The sequence below is a fragment of the Schistocerca piceifrons genome, chromosome 2 (genome assembly GCF_021461385.2).
Source record: "Schistocerca piceifrons isolate TAMUIC-IGC-003096 chromosome 2, iqSchPice1.1, whole genome shotgun sequence".
NCBI classification, from domain to species: Eukaryota; Metazoa; Arthropoda; class Insecta; order Orthoptera; family Acrididae; genus Schistocerca; species Schistocerca piceifrons.
Window position 1 is genome coordinate 1,100,992,541 of NC_060139.1, and position 17,392 is coordinate 1,101,009,932.

General features: G+C 45.4%; 1 protein-coding gene across 1 annotated transcript; it reads left to right on the forward strand.

Annotated features, from left to right (window-relative positions):
- The first annotated feature begins 735 nt into the window (after positions 1–735).
- On the forward strand, positions 736–8,878 carry LOC124776163 (trypsin-7-like). Its single transcript, XM_047251004.1, has 3 exons — positions 736–816; positions 965–1,228; positions 7,780–8,878. The coding sequence occupies exons 1-3, from the start codon at positions 736–738 to the stop codon at positions 8,143–8,145; spliced, it is 711 nt and encodes a 236-aa protein (XP_047106960.1). The 3' UTR covers positions 8,146–8,878.
- The last annotated feature ends 8,514 nt before the right edge of the window (positions 8,879–17,392 follow it).

A 17,392-nucleotide genomic window follows, 5' to 3' on the forward strand; every position in this document is an offset into this window, starting at 1 on the left:
TTCAGTTTAGGAATGCTTTGGCATTAACTTGCAGAAAGGTAATGGAACTGGGTTACAAGAAGTTTGCACCCCGATGTATTCTAACACGATCGGTAGATGGCAGATCGTGCTTCTATAGTTCTACAATTCGTACGGATTTCTCTGTATTTCTGGTGCCACGACACAGCGGCACTACCTCAGAAGCCGCCCTCGGTAGAGATAACGTTGGCAAATCGTGTCAGCGGGTTAGTCGCGAAGCGTAACAGAGTTACTTTCGCATCTGCAGTACTGATAGGGATTTGGGGCTAACCCTCATACACACGAGGGAAACACTGACGGCGAATTGGTTGCGCGGAAAAGTGTCGCAGATCTCTGCTCCTTAGTGTAGAGATACGGGTGAGTTGTTCTTTAATTTACAGCACGGAATACGTTTACCCAGAATTTTAGTACTGCGATGCACTGTAATAATACGCTAAATAAGCGAAAGGCAACCACTCGAGCGTAGCGGATCGATTCGTGGAGTACAGATACGCATAAACAGAGAGCAGCACCCGCACTAGCTTTCAGCACTGGTCCTTTTTCTAGCAAAAGTAGAGACACAGACGCGGGAACTGAGAACCACACCGACTGTGGACGCCTTTGCCTCATTCGAGATATTGCTCCAAGCGTTATTGTTTGCGATAATAGCTAGAGTGGCTAATTTAATTGCCGTTTTCAGGTGGAGTTTGCCCAGCTCGTGGAAATCTACCTCTCGGTATGTTGTTTGGACTGGAAGCGAGTGATAAGTGTGGAGAGGCGGAGGCGGCCGATAAGTGTGGAGAGGCGGCGGCGGCGGCGGCGCGCGGCAGAGATGCGGGGGCCGTGGTGCGCGCTGCTGTGCTGCTGCTGCTGCTGGCTGTGGCTGCCGGCCGCGGGGGCGGGCGGGGGCGGCGGGGGCCGCGTGCTGGCCGGCGAGCCGGTCGACATCTCCGAGTTCCCGTGGCAGGTGTCTGTGGAGTACGTGGGCGCGCACCGCTGCGGCGGCTCCGTCGTCAGCGCCGGCTGGGTGATGACGAACGCGTGGTGCGTCGTGGGCGGCCAGCCCGTGTACTACCTGCTGCGCGTCGGCACGTCGGCGCGCGGCACCGGCGGACACACCTACAACGCCAGCCGGCTGCTCTGGCACGAGGACTTCGACAACGCCATCTCCGACAAAGACATCGGCTTCTTCGAGGTCTCGGAAGCCATCTGGTTCGACGACAACGTTCAGGTACTACGTTCACAACTCCGCAGCGGAGATTAAAACTGTACACTGCACAGGGTCTCGAACTGGCAGGAACCTTTGCCTTTCGAGGGGCAAATGCTCTACCGACTTTCTTTCTTTCTTTTTTCTTTGCCCGTAACGGCTGCTCCCTTCCCTCGATCCCGTCATCGGTTCTTCGTAATCGCTTTCACCGGCGTGGCTCTGGTGGCTTCGGTATAATTTCGTGTCCTAGGTGAAATGCTTTGCTACTTTCGAGAGTGAAACTGAAATTCCCATTTCTCTCCTACAACGTTCTATCCGTTTTCTTCCCTGGGAAACTAAATGTTACTTCCAACTGAGAATAGTCGAATTAAACGAAACATATATTTTGGAAGAAATACAGTCCCATTCATTTGACATTTTTATCGGCTGCTTCTTCCGAATTTCTTTCTAAATGGACTATAACATTATTTTCCTGAAGTTTTACAATTATAGCATTCGTTACATTACGATAAAAAATAGATGGACTACGCGCGTGTACTTAAAATACGTCTCTGAAGAGTCACTTTATTAGATGAAACTTATTGCCTTGTAGAAACTATAGTTCGCTTTCTCTGAAAATAAAACCTTCCTTTTTTACTTTTTCTAACGCACTAAAACATTACTTTCCAAAAAGTCTTAAAAGAAAATATTACTTGGAGTGCGAAAAAAACGAAATAAAAGAAAATACACATCAACGCGTAAAACTAATCTGATTGTTAAACTTCCCTCTCTATTCCAACCTTCTAATTACATAATTGGCATATTTCTCTTTGTACTTTTTTTATTCGAATTTCTCTGTCTCTCTCTCTCTCTCTCTGTGTGTGTGTGTGTGTGTGTGTGGGGGGGGGGGGGGGGTGGCCGGCCGGAGTGGCCGAGCGGTTAAAGGCGCTACAGTCTGGAACCGCACGACCGCTACGGTCGCAGGTTCGAATCCTGTCTCGGGCATGGATGTGTGTGATGTCCTTAGGTTAGTTAGGTTTAAGTAGTTCTAAGTTCTAGGGGACTTATGACCACAGCAGTTGAGTCCCATAGTGCTCAGAGCCATTTGAACCATTTGTGTGTGTGTGTGTGTGTGTGTGTGTGTGTGTGTGTTGACTTACAGGCGCACAAGCCGAGGCTATAAGTGCGTTGCTTACACATTTTAAAAGAAACGAATGTGGGTAAAATGACCAAACTTGTGGTCACACAATGAGAAGGAAACCTATAAAACTCCACTCAGTCACTCACTGCGACTTCACTCGCATTGCCCAACACGATCTCTTTATCTCACAGGCCTTAATACGACACGGAAGGGTGAAGGTGCTATAGATGGCATGCAGACAGGAGTGAAATCACAGAAGCCATAGAAGACAGGCACAGGGAAATGTGACTGGCTGACCACTTACAAAGAACGTGCCTGAGCCAGTCACCCTGTTAACACATTAAGACCGTAGCCCTGACAGCGAGGTGGCAGCGTGACTCAGGATCGCTGCGCGGCTCTCAGGCTGTGTGCCCTACTAGCTACCAAACAGACACCTCTCTCGCCAACCGTTCTAGTTGGAGGACTGTGTTCTGGATTTTGTGGACTACTCTATCTGCTGGGTGCAACAGTTGCAGGGAGAGATGGGCACGCACAGAATCGGAATACACAAGTACTTTAGCACCTGACTCACGTCCAATCTCCTCCAGTGCCTGAAAGTCCACATACCATTGTGCATCGAAGACCGTGAAATCTTGGGCAGTTGGACCTCGACGACACGATCGGGGAAAATAACAGAGCAACCGACGGAGTCCCACCTGTTTCGACACATCCGTAAAGACGGCTCTAGAGTTGTGGTCATAAAATAATCTATTGAAAACATATACAGGAGTGTAATCTCTCCTGTACTACACCACATGTAAATTTACTCTGGAGCTGAGCAGTAACCATGGTGGTAGGCCTTAAAATCCTGGATTTGGGATAGTATGTGCTCCACACCAAGTGACTCTAGCGCGTGTTGCATGCGGGTCCCAAATGGCGTTATTGCTTGCGCACGATTGGAGAAAAGGTGTGCCGAAGGTGGACGAGCAAAAGTATGGTATGTAGCTGAATTCAGAGCTGTGAGGAGCTTACATGCGTGATGCACCACGTGGAGCTGCCACCAGATGGTGAGTAGCACCACCAGATGGTTAGTCAAGTTCCCCAGCCTCAGCACAGAGACTGGGTGCAGGGCTGGTCCAGCAAAGCACACGCGGCCAGCCTAGTCCCCTCACGGTGGGTAGCGTCAGTAATCTTCAGGTGAGGAGACCTCGCTGATACGTACACCGTGCACCCGTAGTCCAGCCACAAACGCACGAGAGCCCCATAAAACTGGAGCAGATGGGCCCTGTCTGCTCCCCACTTGTGGCTGAGGCCCACCAAGATATTCACTGCCTTTCACGTATATCAGGTGTGGTAAGCATGACAGTTTCGAGTCAAACATGACACCCAGAAACCTCACTTAGTCTTTAAAATGTAGAATGGTATCCCACATATGCAAGTCTGGAGAAATACCACGAGAGCTATTAAAATGCACACACAGACACTTACCTGTAGAGAACTGAAAATTCATCTTTGCAGCTCACTCCTCTAGCCCGTCCATTGTAAGTTGTAAGTGATGGCTCGCTGCTTCAACACTGGAGGAGCAACAGAAATCAAAAATCGTCCACAAATAAGGAGTAGTGTATGGGAATCCTTACGGTAGACGTGATATTATTTATGGCCATGGTAAAGTGAGTAATACTTAAAACTCTGCCCTGAGGGACACCCGCTACGGTCGCAGGTTCGAATCCTGCCTCGGGCGTGGATGTGTGTGATGTCCTTAGGTTAGTTCTAAGTTCTAGGCGACTGATGGCCTGATAAGTTAAGTCGCATAGTGCTCAGAGCCATCTGAACCATTTGAGGGACACCATTCTCTCCTGCTCTAATCGGTCTGACAGCCCGTCACCAACTTGGGACCTAAAAAACCGCTTGGACATGAAAGACTGCACGAAGATGGGGAGGTAGCCACGAAAGCCCCACTGATCCAGTTGCATGAGAAAGCTGTGTCTCCAAGTAGTATCATACACCTTACTGACATCAGAGAATATGCTGATACGGTAACGTTTACGTAGCAAAGCCTACGAATAGGTGTCTTCAGCTAGGTCGGGTGGACTTAAATCTCCGGAATCCACACTGAGTGCGGCCATGGAGTTGCCAGGTCTCTAACAACCAGACCAGACGACAGTTAACCATTCACTCCAAGTTCTTTTGCAGACAGCTCGTAAAGGCGACGCTCCAGTAACTACTGGGACATATGCAGTCCTTTGCTGGTTTGAGGAGAGGTATCAAAATTACCTCTCTCCACAAGTTGGGGAAATGACTTATCTGCCATGTCAAATTGAAACAAAAAATGGTTCAAATGGCTCTGAGCACTATGGGACTTAACTTCTGAGGTCATCAGTCCCCTAGAACTTAGAACTACTTAAACCTAACTAACCTAAGGACATCACACACATCCATGCCCGAGGCAGGATTCGAATCTGCGACCGTAGCGGTCGCGCGGTTCCAGACTGTAGCGCCTAGAACCGCTCGGCCACCCCGGCCGGCAAAATTGAAACATACGAGGAGGATTTCCTTTGCCACTGCTGGTAAATGTCGAAACGTGAAGTAGCAGATTTGGTCGTGGCTGAGTGCAGTATCATGACTCTCAGATGGCGACGATTCCAGGTCCCACATGGAGAAAGGATAGTTGTGAGACTCAGATTTTTTTCTATCTGAAGTCTTGCACCTCTATACAGTCGCACGGTATTGTCGAAACGCCGGATCCTGCCTGGCGTTAGCAGTACTCTTTGCAAAAAGCTCTGTCGTCGTCTGAAAGATGTTTCCAGGTATTGTTTGGAGATGGCCCTGTTTCAGCCTGCTGCTATTGATAAACGACTGTGTATCAAAAATCTTCGTGACGGCTTCCCATACTTTTGTAGAACATGTGTAATGGTGGGAGCAAGTCTGGGAATACTGCGCATGACCTTTGCTAGCTGTCCTGAATTATAAGTCATGCCTCAGCTCTTGCAACACGAAAAGCTGTGAGGTTTTCTGCTATTGGAGGGTACTTAACTGAGATAGAACCGCACCCCTGACCAGCATTGCTGAGTGGCACTCACCAGTCCAACAAAATACAGGTTGCCTCCTAAGATGACCCGAGGAATTTTTGACGGATATGTCAGCGACATGCCGGCCGGAGTGGCCGTGCGGTTCTAGGCGCTACAGTCTGGAGCCGAGCGACCACTACGGTCGCAGGTTGGAATCCTGCCTCGGGCACGGATGTGTGTGATGTCCTTAGGTTAGTTGGGATTAATTAGTTCTAAGTTCTAGGCAACTGATGACCTCAGAAGTTAAGTCGCCTAGTGCTCAGAGCCATTTGAACCATTTGTCAGCGACGCGACGGATCACTCGTGAAATGTCGCCCACCTACTCCTGGACACGGCCAGCTGGCTGAACAGCGTCCAGTTAGCCCTGCTGACCAGCTATTTCAGTAACTTCTCCATACAGTATGTGAATGCGGAGTAGAAAGTGATCCCTGGAATGAAGGTCATCAATGACTTGCCACTAAGCAGAGTCTACGAGGGCTGGAGAGCAGAAAGATAGGTCGACGGCTGAGAATGACCTCGTAGCAGCACAAAAACTGGTGGCAGTACCTGTGCTGAGACGTCGTGAGGTTCTCCGAAACTGGAGCGGGAAGGCGAGTAGGGGGCGAGCCCCACAAAACGTGACGGGCACTGACGCCTCCCAGTACGAGAAATGGTCGAGGGAATCGCCGTATAAGATCTGTGAGAGCCTCAGAGTCTATTTATTGCATCTCGTGCAGGTACCTATAGGGAGCAAACATTGGTCGTCTGGCAGACACGAATTCCGGTGGCGACTGCTCGCAGGTCAGTAGCCGAGGGGAGACCGGGGCAGTGGCGTAGAGGTGCATCAGACAATTGAAAATGGTATCCTGCAAACAGAAGCACAGGGGAAACTTCCTGGCAGATTAAAACTGTGTGCCCGACCGAGACTCGAACTCGGGAACTTTGCCTTTCGCGGGCAAGTGCTCTACCAACTGAGCTACCGAAGTACGACTCACATCCGGTCCTCACAGCTGTGCTTCTGCCAGTTCCCGAGTTCGAGTCTCGGTCGGGCCCACAGTTTTAATCTTCCAGGAAGTTTCATATCAGCGCACACTCCGCTGCCCTCCACATGTTCTACTATAGGATGGGAGTCATCCATCAGGTGGGCAGCACTTTCTGCCGGGCAGTGGGTGGAGGCTCAGTCCGACATCGATGTCCATCAGCTGTGAAGAAGATTCGAGGGAAACGTCAGATTTGACGATACGGACGTTGCCGAACCGTGTACTTCGCGCCTCCGTCAGTGAGCGTTTTTTCTCCTGTGACTCGGAGCTTTTTGTCTGAGGCGATTGCGGAACCTCGGCCGCTGGAGTGGTAGCGGCAGTACTGGGTGCTGATCTTTCGAGGGGCAGGAAGTTCTGCAGCGTCAGCAGCTGGCTCCACCAGCCAGGATGCCCTTCGCCGTTTTTATCTGCCGGATCTTCCGTTCTTCGATGCCCGGTGTGGCGGACAGCGCAGCAGACACAGTCTGGAGTGACAGACCGACCCACTGCGTCGCGTCTGCTCTCTTCTTCCTCAGTTACAATGCAGTACGTGCCAATTACCGCTCGTTCCACTGTGTTAAGGCAGGCTACTTCACCCGGGGTAAGTAGTCTAGTCCGTGTAGTACAACACTTGCAAGTTTCCGTTTGCAGAGAGACCACGTGTGAACCTGCTGCTGCGTTCCGATAAAAGGACAAGGCAATACCGATACTAGCGTCGATGGAAACTGCCAGGTCTGTGATTCGCGACTGTCAGCTACATTTAGCCATCGCTGCTAAACTACTGCAGTCTCGACTGCGACTGGTATCAGTTCCCATTTCGTCAACCTGGGGTTGCTGAAGGAAATTTTTGTCGGAAGCAACGGAGGAATTCGACAGGCCAGAAATCCGACAACTCAAATAAAAACTTCCGTATATTGTTAAAAAAAAATAGAATATGAGGCAGCCTCCTAGAAGTTAATTACGACTTATCCACACATAGTTGATCAGCCTAGTCTGAAACATCTTGTTGCAGGGCAAGACAAAAGAAACAGGTAACTGCAACACAAACGAGCGTTTTGATAACTCGTTCAGCCTCTCATCAGTGTGAGGGTATACCGACAGATTCGTAAAACTGATTAATAGTCACGAGAAGTGAACAGACTGAAGTCGAGGCAGGGACATTACCAAGTGCTATTGCTTAAGAATTCAGATGCAAAGCGTCGCATTTCTACGAATTTAACCGAGCGAGGTGGCGCAGTGGTTATGACACTGGACTCGCATTCGGGAGGACGACGGTTCAAACCCGCGTCCGGCCGTCCAGATTAAGGTTTTCTGTGATTTCCCAAAATCGCTTCGGGCAAATGCCGGGATGGTTCCTTTGAAAGGACACGTCCGACTTCCTTCCCAGATGACCTCACGTGATTTTCACAGCCCGTGGCGCTGGCGGAGGAGGAGCCTTTGGCGGGCAGCCAGGTGACGGTGTCGGGCTGGGGCAGCGTGGACGTGGGCCAGGACTACCCGGTGCAGCTGCACGCCGTCAACACGACCGTGCTGGACCGCGACGCGTGCAACGCCACGTTCGAGGGCCAGCTCATCACCGAGGACAAGATCTGCACGGCCGGGCCCGACGGCGGGCTCGACTACTGCAACGGCGACTACGGCGGGCCGCTGGTCGCCAACGGCACGCAGTACGGCGTCGTCTCGTGGGGCTACGGCTGCTACTACCCCCAGTACCCGGGCGTCTACACCAACGTCGCCTCGCTGCGCTCCTGGATCAACGACACCATCGGCGTCTAGCCCGTTCTCCTCTTCTCGCCTTTCCGCGTTCACAAATTTACCTCGCGTTTCCAGACGCGTGCACGTACGCCGATGTCGGCGAGTACACTCTACGACATATTCGTTCGACTGTATCTAAATGTTTTACTGTACTTTTTTAATACAATTCTTCCGCCGGCCAACACTCGTAGCGAAATAAAAGAAACGCAGCATTTTTCCTCAGACTGTAGAACTGACCTATATGGGAGATATATTTATCATGAGGGCGCAGCCACTGTGGAGTCTGCGAGTGGCACAGTTACAGTAGGTTCTCTGAGTAACGAAAAGAATAAACTACTGTAATATGTCTCATTTTAAATCCGGCTATATAATTTTCGTTATTTAATTAATGGGTGAATTATAGCAAATTCTGCAGTCTGGAAGTTATTATAATATCTACAATTCAGGAAAGTAAAGTGAATCATTTAGTGTTACGTTCTTACTCGACACCAGAGATGAGGGACTTACCAAAACAGTAACTCACTAAATTTCGTCGAGTACCTCTCGTAATCAAGAAGGCCTTTTAACGTACTATAGTTTTTGTGGGGCCAATATTTTTAAACGCGGAGAATTCGGCAAACAAACGCAGTTGCTGGTTGTTGTTTACAGGAAGGCTTACGTCATATTCGGTGTTACATAAAAACGAGTAAGTGGCTCCTTGGAAATTCGTAGTAAAAATTTTTGGAACCAGAGGATATTGAGATATCCACAAATTAACGCTTACAACGTCTACCACGTTTAAATAGATACGTTAACGTCATTTAATCCTTATTTCTGTAAAATGCAACACCCGACAAAGTGGTGCTTATAATGCAGAATTGTCTACCATACACTAAAGCATAACTGTTTCGAATTATGAAACGAGTTTTGCCTTTATAATATATGTAATGAACTGTAATTTAAAGAGCAAATAATTTCACGTTTCTGTAAACTTTCATCACTTCCGAGAACGAAAAACATACAACAGCAAGTAATATCCATAGATTCAACAGTGTCACACACAAGTGTCATCAAGTACGCGAGAAGAAAATGTTAATAAAGCCTTAAAAACAAAGACAATAAGACCACGGCAGTAACAATGCGAAACGAGCAGAGGATGCCGCATTTAAACTCCAGAGCTGGATACTGACACAGTACTTTACATGGGTAACTTTGTCATGTCGATGTAGACGTTTTTCGGCACGGGCTCAGCTCGAAGTAAACTGCGTTGTACTCGTGCACTAGTGACTCCTACTGACTTTTTACTCTAGTTGACGTTTTTGCTAGTGCACACAAGCAGTATCATGGTAAGTAGAAGAGAGACAGCGATATAGGTTGTGGTAGGGATTTACGTGTGAATGATAAATCCCTTCCGTAATCATCTTCATACCTCCTCCGGGTTACCACAGATGACGTGCCACTGATCTCATTTGTACTAAAACTACAGTACACGCGAGGTGCCTATCTGCTTCCAGCACCCCGACTGGAACGCATAATTTCTAAGTATGTCCACCAGACTGCAGTCTCCTATAGTTCTTGTCCCTTGCACAGAAAACGGCACATAGGCTGTCAATACGTTACGTTAAGGCTCATTAATTCTTAGCGAGGAACTAATATTGCCAAATAATTGAACTTCCAATTAGTTTGTTTATATGAGATGCCACTCGCTTTTTATATTGCACAATTATATTCCGCTTTATTAATCACAAATAACTTCCATTCTTCCCACTTACATAGAAAATAAAAAAACAAGGAACTGCTCATTTGCATAATTACTATCAAACTGTTCTCAATTAAATATCCAAGTAACCAGGGACTGCTAATTAAGTTCTTAATCGATACCGACTTAGGCAGACAGAAGATCTGTCCTCCGAGACTGCCAAACCTCCTCTGATATTACAGCCGAACCACTTCGCCCGCCATCCAAGTTAGGTGCGATACGAAGATCACCGAAATGCTTCGTCTACCTTTTCGTTTAGCAACTGTTTACTATCCTGCTGGTAATTAACACTTTTGAAATAATGAAATGATGGTCTGCTATTGAGACATGCTTTAATATGAAATGCAGGTAAATTCACTGTTTAGTTTTTCTAATATTAATAACAGAAGCTTACGACTTTGGTGCTCTACTTCCGAATGGAGCAGCCAACCGCGGAGAAGCCCCACAATTTAGACGGTCTTCCTCATGGTACCCGTACCGCACAGACCACTCAGCTGCCCTAAGCAGAGGGTCCAGCGGCTGAACGTGACGGCGGTAGAGCCACAAGTATTGCATATCCTCCTCCTTCTGAGATTTCAAAAAACTGGGATTTTCTAGCAGACAAAAATCGATTTTGCAAATAAGTAAATTTTGTGTAAATTTTTCAGTTATCATTTCTCAAGAGCCACACCATTCCACTATAATATTGACTCGTTGTTGTTTTCCAGAAGTTGAATCCACTTCACGTTTTTCAACTCTCCAATTTATTAATTAATTTATACAATCATAGACTTAATTATTTTGTGATTAGGAAAAAGTAATTGTTACCCTCAATAAACTCATGTATCACCTTATATCTCAAAATCATCTTTAATTACACATTCTGTACTAATTACATTATTCTTTTAATAGTAAAAATTTTCAAAATCCTTTTTCTGCGCCTTTATGTTGGTAGTCTTTTGTTACAATGTATCATTTTTGTCAGAATACTCATACCAATCCAATATCTCCCAGACATGTTTCAGTCAAATAATTTTATACTGCTATTAAGTTACTATCGGCGCATTGCCGTCCATTAAATTCAAGAAAATATTTCTCATGAAGGATTTACATTGTTATTCACTTTGGCACATTGCCGCTTTAAGTTGACAATTATTTGCGATAAGAAGTTACACTGTTATATAACTATTCGATGAAACACACTTTACGCCTTTTTCTCACTGCTATATCGCCACCACGCCGTTCTATACTTGTTTATATTTGAATGCGTCGTAAAGACGTTCACGTCACGTGGAAACAACGACAACAAACACAACAACCACACATCTCACAAATATGTGCAGACGGAAAAACATTACACTCACACATTTTACCAGAACATACGCAAGAAGTCCAGTAACAGCAACCCATATTGATTATTCTGTTGTCCGTGATGTGGTCTTGTGTTGTGAAACTACAAACTTTCACAACTAGTGTTGAGTTCAACGACAGACAACAGTCTGCCATCTCCAGCCTCAACGCACAAATCCAGTACTGTTCCATGTAACAATGCAAAGTACCTCAAATTAATTTCCTAATAAGTTTATACAAATTTTAAATAAACATATTTTCATGGATTATTACAATATAAATACATAATACATGATGTTTTGTTTTGATTTTGACAGCTTGTAAACAATGCTACTGTTTGCATCCTACCACGACAGTCGTTATCATTGTCTTTATTTCGATCAAAGCTGTTAGAATTGTTTACATACAGCTGGAGCATTGCCCTTCGCATTCTGAAGAGCTCGGTGCTTCCACGCACCATCTGTTACTACTGACCCGCTTGTGTAATGACTCTCGCTTCTATCCTGTGTCAGCTCCTACGGTCTTTAAATCTTACATAAGGACACTTACAATTGCGATTTACAGATACATTCTTGCTTCAAGCATAATGCATAAACACTCATTTACCAAATCGTTGCTTCATTCCACTATCGATTGAATACTAGTATTCAATGAACTGTGGGTGAGGCCCGATCAACAGGGATTCACATGCTTTGAGCAAAAATAATAGTGCATTGAGAAAGGCTAGCTTGTAGCCGAAATCTAGATCTGCATAATAAAATTTAAAAAGGACGTCTGATTGCTGCAACCTATAATTTACAAGTCAATGTAACAGTCGCTGAGTGCAGCCGCTTTCCGAACGGAAGGTAACCTGATGAAATAACTGAATGCTGGTGGCACCAAACATTATTGAGAGAAAATCCGCGCTCGATGGTCATGCGTCATTTGTTTTTCTTGTGGGTTGTACCAGTGTGTCTTAGAGAAACGTAATCATCTTATAAGCGATCGGATATTAAAAATACGATCGCCACGACCATGCTACGGTCACCCTGCACAAAAGGCGGTCTTTGTTCCACAAGCACCCACAAGTATTGCTAGCGAGATCTCTGTTAAAAACTACACATGCTTCTTAAGTCGAGGTATGGCATTATGGCATTGCTTCCGAATGAAGTCGTCTTCCACACAGATACTCGGACACACAAATACCGTGACACTGAATATAGACAGTGATCGTGGGGCATGTATTAACAGACCGGGAGGGTGGGCACGTGTCGCCAGTGGGGCAAGCCCATAACAAAATAGCACTTCTCACCGAATTTAGAAAGTGATTCGGCTAGGGAACGTGGTTTTAAGCTGATATTTGCAACTCTCTCATGTCACTGCTGGATATTTCCCACACTGACAAACAGCATTTGTAACGCATTCTATCACGATTCCATGAAGACAGTGTAACAGAGGTTCTGTGGTATATCCACTGGTCTATAGATGAGCGAGGATGATGACTGACAGAATGAGCACATACAGTAGATGTTGCGCTATGTGACGAATCACGCTAGATAGAAGACGTAATTCTATCTCCGATTTTAAAACAAGTCTCTCCATTCAACCACCTTCTTGCATAAGTTCCCATGGAGATGTCTTTTAATGACTACAGGCACTGGTGAATCATATTCATGCCACTCTCACATGTCGAAACGAGTCACCTTTTTCGAACCTGTCTGCTAAGGGCTCCAGACAGCAAAACTTCAGCGTGGTTTTAGACTGTCCCTCTGCATCTTGTAACTGGTCCTCAATCTCCGCCTTGCCACCCCTCCCCCCTCTCCTCCCCATGCAGGATTTCCAAGTGACTGTTTCAATTAAGGTCAGAACTATGCTATATTTCCCAACATCTGCAGCCTGTGGAGACACCGGGTGAGCTGATTTAATGCAACAGGATCGTGTTTTGACCATTCAGTGGAAATGGGGACACGTTGAGATAGCTCCACCAAGTGTGTAAGGCCAGTGGGAAATGGTGGTTTCTCCTGCAACGTGAGGTAGCAGTAAAGACAGTATGAGCAGTTACAGTGGTGTTTTTTTTAATCAGGAAATTAATGAAGAATCCGCATCATATAGGAACTGGAAGAATGATGAGGAGTTTTCAATTGCATTGTAGTGCTTTTCCAAACTACAAATAGGTGTTGCAGTCTAAAGGAGATTGGCACCCCTCAGGGTTCATTCATGTCTGTCTCCCAAACATTCTCTCTATCCACGTTGTTTGGTACCATCCAATGGAGAAAAATTACAAACTATAAATACTTGGCTAACGTCACCCAATAGAGAACTCGATAAGATATTACTGCGTTCCTCTCTTCAGATAAAAGCGTCTTCTTGCTGACATTGAGTGTAAGTGGCGATCCTATCAAATACACAGGTATTGGTCAACTGGAGCAGGTGGGCAGTGACAAAAGTCGCTTGCATAGATTAGTGTAAAGTTTCATAGCCCGTGATGTAGGAGAACCATAGCCCACAGACTATCATTCTCAAGAGAGGGTCCCTATGTTGTTTGTTCATATGCAGTTTGAAACATTGGTTTTCTACTGTAACACGTCCAAGGAGTGTATGACTACTGCTTTGTACCTCTCCATACATTACCTCTTTCCACCACGACTTTGAGGTCTGTGTCAGGTGCTAAATTGACACTAACACATTTCGATCCATGGCTCTCACAAGAAGTTCGATATCACATGGTGTAAACTATACTACTCCTACAACACACAGGACGCTTGATATGAAAGACAGACATGGCGTTTATTATTCACAAAAATGTGGAGGACATCACAACATATGGAAACTGTGAAGAGTTTGTGGCACTGGGGAGGACTTCCAAATAACTGCCCAAAGGTGATGACCTCTACATTTAATCTCATCTTTGGCAATGACAGGGTAGCAGATGGCTAGACCATGAGCATTGATTACTCACAGCATTGTACACAATCACTGTTTAGGTACTGGCCATCTCTGGAAAGTGTTGCTCCCAACACTCTCTCCATCTCAAACAAGTGGCGTCAGTCAATCATTATATGGTAATCAATAACCTACAAGTTGACAAGACACTGTCAATATGGGACAATGTACTGTAATAAGCATCACAGTTGACAATGCGATCACTTTTAGCAATTCTACCAGTTTTTCCACGATTTCAACGCCGACCAATGATACGGCAGCAAGCTTTCCAATTTCTGTATCATCCCTAAACCAATCCTCCACCACTTTGCATGTACCATATACTGGTTTGCAAATGTAGATACAATGACTGTGCAGTGCATCCAGTCATGGTTAGTTCAGGAACATATAAACCAAAGTGTACCAAACAGCCTCCTGTACCGATGCAGTTAGACTATTTAAATATTTCTAGCTCTTTGAGCATAGTGTGTAACTTACGATTATGACTTCCTGTCTTCCCTTATGTGAGTGGGAGTCGCAGAGCATTTTCAAAGGATAAAGTTGGAGACTGAAAGATCTCCTCACATTGTCTTTGAACAACCTTCTCTGCAACACTGTCATCAATTTAATTTGCAGCTGACCAGAAGTGAGAGGGTGCTATACCCACCACATTCCACATCTTGTGAAGTAACAGAGCGAGGTGAGACCATAATTCTATTCAGCAAAGACTATTCCATACCTATCTTACTCATGTCACACATCAAAACACACAAGACCTTTCTAGATGTGTGCAAGTCGAGAAGGTTAGCACCGCTTATCTGTGCATAGTAGATAAGAGATTGTTGTGATGATGTAACAGACAGTTAAGAAGGCACGTGTGGTTTTTTCAAGAATGAGCTCCAGAGGGTCGGACTTTGAAGCACTTTACGAAAATCAACTGTGTTATCAGTTCTAAAGTAGTGTTCTAGTGTCTGGGATCAGTACCAAGAAGGTGTCAACAAGAGAGAAATGATCGTAGAACTTAAACACACGCATTTCTAAGGCTACAAGGATCTGCACTTAAACACATTGTAATGTTAAAGCCATGTGGTTTCCAAAATATTAGTCATGCAAAGTCCAATGCTCTTTATACTCTAATGCAGCACATATATCTTAAACATCTGACACACACACACCCCTCAAGTTTCTTCATCCCACTCACTATGGTGACAAACTTAAGATGATGAAACTATTTCCTTCTACACCAAAGAAAAACATAGATTCATTGTGGTGCATGCACAATATAGCTAGCGCCCACTGTTCACATGCAATTATGGTTCAGAAATTATGCTATGCTCGCATCAGTCCTGTAACATGATCGTCAGCAGCGGTAAATGCCACAGACAGACGCACAGCGGCGGTGTTTTACATGTGCTCCACTAACTCAATAAACAGGACAACTGATAAGTAAATGTATACACAGGGTTTGAAGTAACTCAGACACTTGTCGCTAACTTAGAATCACTGAAGTTATGGAACTGAAGACTCGATCTACATTCAAGATGTGGCAAAGAAATGGAGTACTTTGCATACATCTTCATTCTTCTGGAGGAGGGAGTTGAAATAAGTTTTCCATCGGTTGACATGATTCATTTCGCATGCATTGGAAGTCCTCTGCTGACTGTGGTACGCAAACAATTGCTGTTAAGGACTGCAGGTAGATGACGCTCTATGTAACACACAGAATATGCAGTTTTATACAACTTGATCCCAAGTTATGCCACCCAACTGATGCACCCGAATAGAACTACGGAAACAATGGTTATATGCATGATAAATGACCTGCAGCAATATCTCCATCTCTCTAGAACGTATCATCACTCTACCATTGATTCATACCTCGTTACAACCCCTCTCAACTGATCACTCCACGTACTTTCTATCATCCTTTAACGCAGACCCATGTCAATTTAGAGGCGCGTGGTTCTCTTTTCCAGTAAAGCATCAAAGACAGCTGTCACCTTGCATGTATCACTATTACCTCAATAGACATACAGTAGAATGTTGTTAAAAAACAATGCAGCAACTGTTCTGTAAGGTATTTGTTAGCTCACACCACATGGTTGTGATTGGTGGAGAGCACAGACAACCACATTCTAACTACTATTTATTAGGGTTCAAAGCCTAAACAGTCTTCCACAGGATCAAACACACGATCGTTGTATATTGCAGTCCCACAGCTAGTAATACAATGCTCTTTAGCCGAGGACACTTTTAAAAACCTAGAAGGTAGTTGCCGATAATTTTGGGGTACCACCTGGGCTTGTTGTCCAACATATATAAATTTTGATAGTCTACATTTGACAGTCATCCATGTTAAACATTCTATTTCAGCCATCTTATCGCTGTCGACGAAAAATGACTATTTCCCCTGTTCGTAGTGCTTCCCTGTCAACCTTTCCCGTATTCCCCTTGCTGTCACATACTCATCCTCATGTACAAGAATTTTCCTGCATCAAGCAGGCGACTTTTAGGTACTCCCTCATCCCCCTCCCTCCCCATTTCTCCACATTTTGGCCTATTTTCCCTCAGTTTATACACATTTTCCATCAATTTTCGTTATTTTATCGGTTGTAGATGTAGACTTCATGTCACTTCTGCCCATGCGATCATGACATCACTTCTCACCACATATTCTAAAATTGTTTGTAAATGTCGTACAGTTGTCCACATCTAGCGCAAATGCACTATTTTTCTGGTCAGACCTTAATGCATCTAGACACTTCCAACCATTGCTCTGTTTTCTGTATGTCTGGGTCCCTACATGTGTCGCGGGTGGCTCCCATGACCTAGAGTTGATTCGAGTTAGTGTTCAAGTGTGGATCTAGAGCAATGTTTGGATGCAGATCCACAATACTCCATGCCCAGGATAGGATTTTATGGTGAACTGGACACATGTTATATCCAGAAGGGTGTTCAGAGATGGAGCCACAACACGCAATGTCTGGAATAGGGTTCAAAGGTGGATTCACATTCAGACATGAAACACATCTCCAGATGTAATGCATGGTGGATCCATAGCTTCAAACTCTATCCCAAATGTAGCATATTGTGGATCCATCTCTGAACATCACTCTGGATATAACATGTGGCAAATCCACCTTCAAACGATATCTCAGATGTGGCATATTGTGGATCCGCATCTGAACATCGCTCCGGATGTAATGTGTTGCAGATCCACAGCTGAACACTAACTCAGACGTACTCTGGGTCTTGGGAACCATCCATGTCACACGCACAGATGCAGAAGTACAGAAAGCA

Excerpts from the sequence above, each read along its gene's own strand:
- LOC124776163 (XM_047251004.1), top strand. The coding sequence starts at position 736 with ATGTTGTTTGGACTGGAAGCGAGTGATAAGTGTGGAGAGGCGGAGGCG. Across the intron at positions 817-964 it reads GAGAGGCGGCGGCGGCGGCG|GTGTCTGTGGAGTACGTGGG; the intron begins GCGCGCGGCAGA and ends TTCCCGTGGCAG. Across the intron at positions 1,229-7,779 it reads GGTTCGACGACAACGTTCAG|CCCGTGGCGCTGGCGGAGGA; the intron begins GTACTACGTTCA and ends TGATTTTCACAG.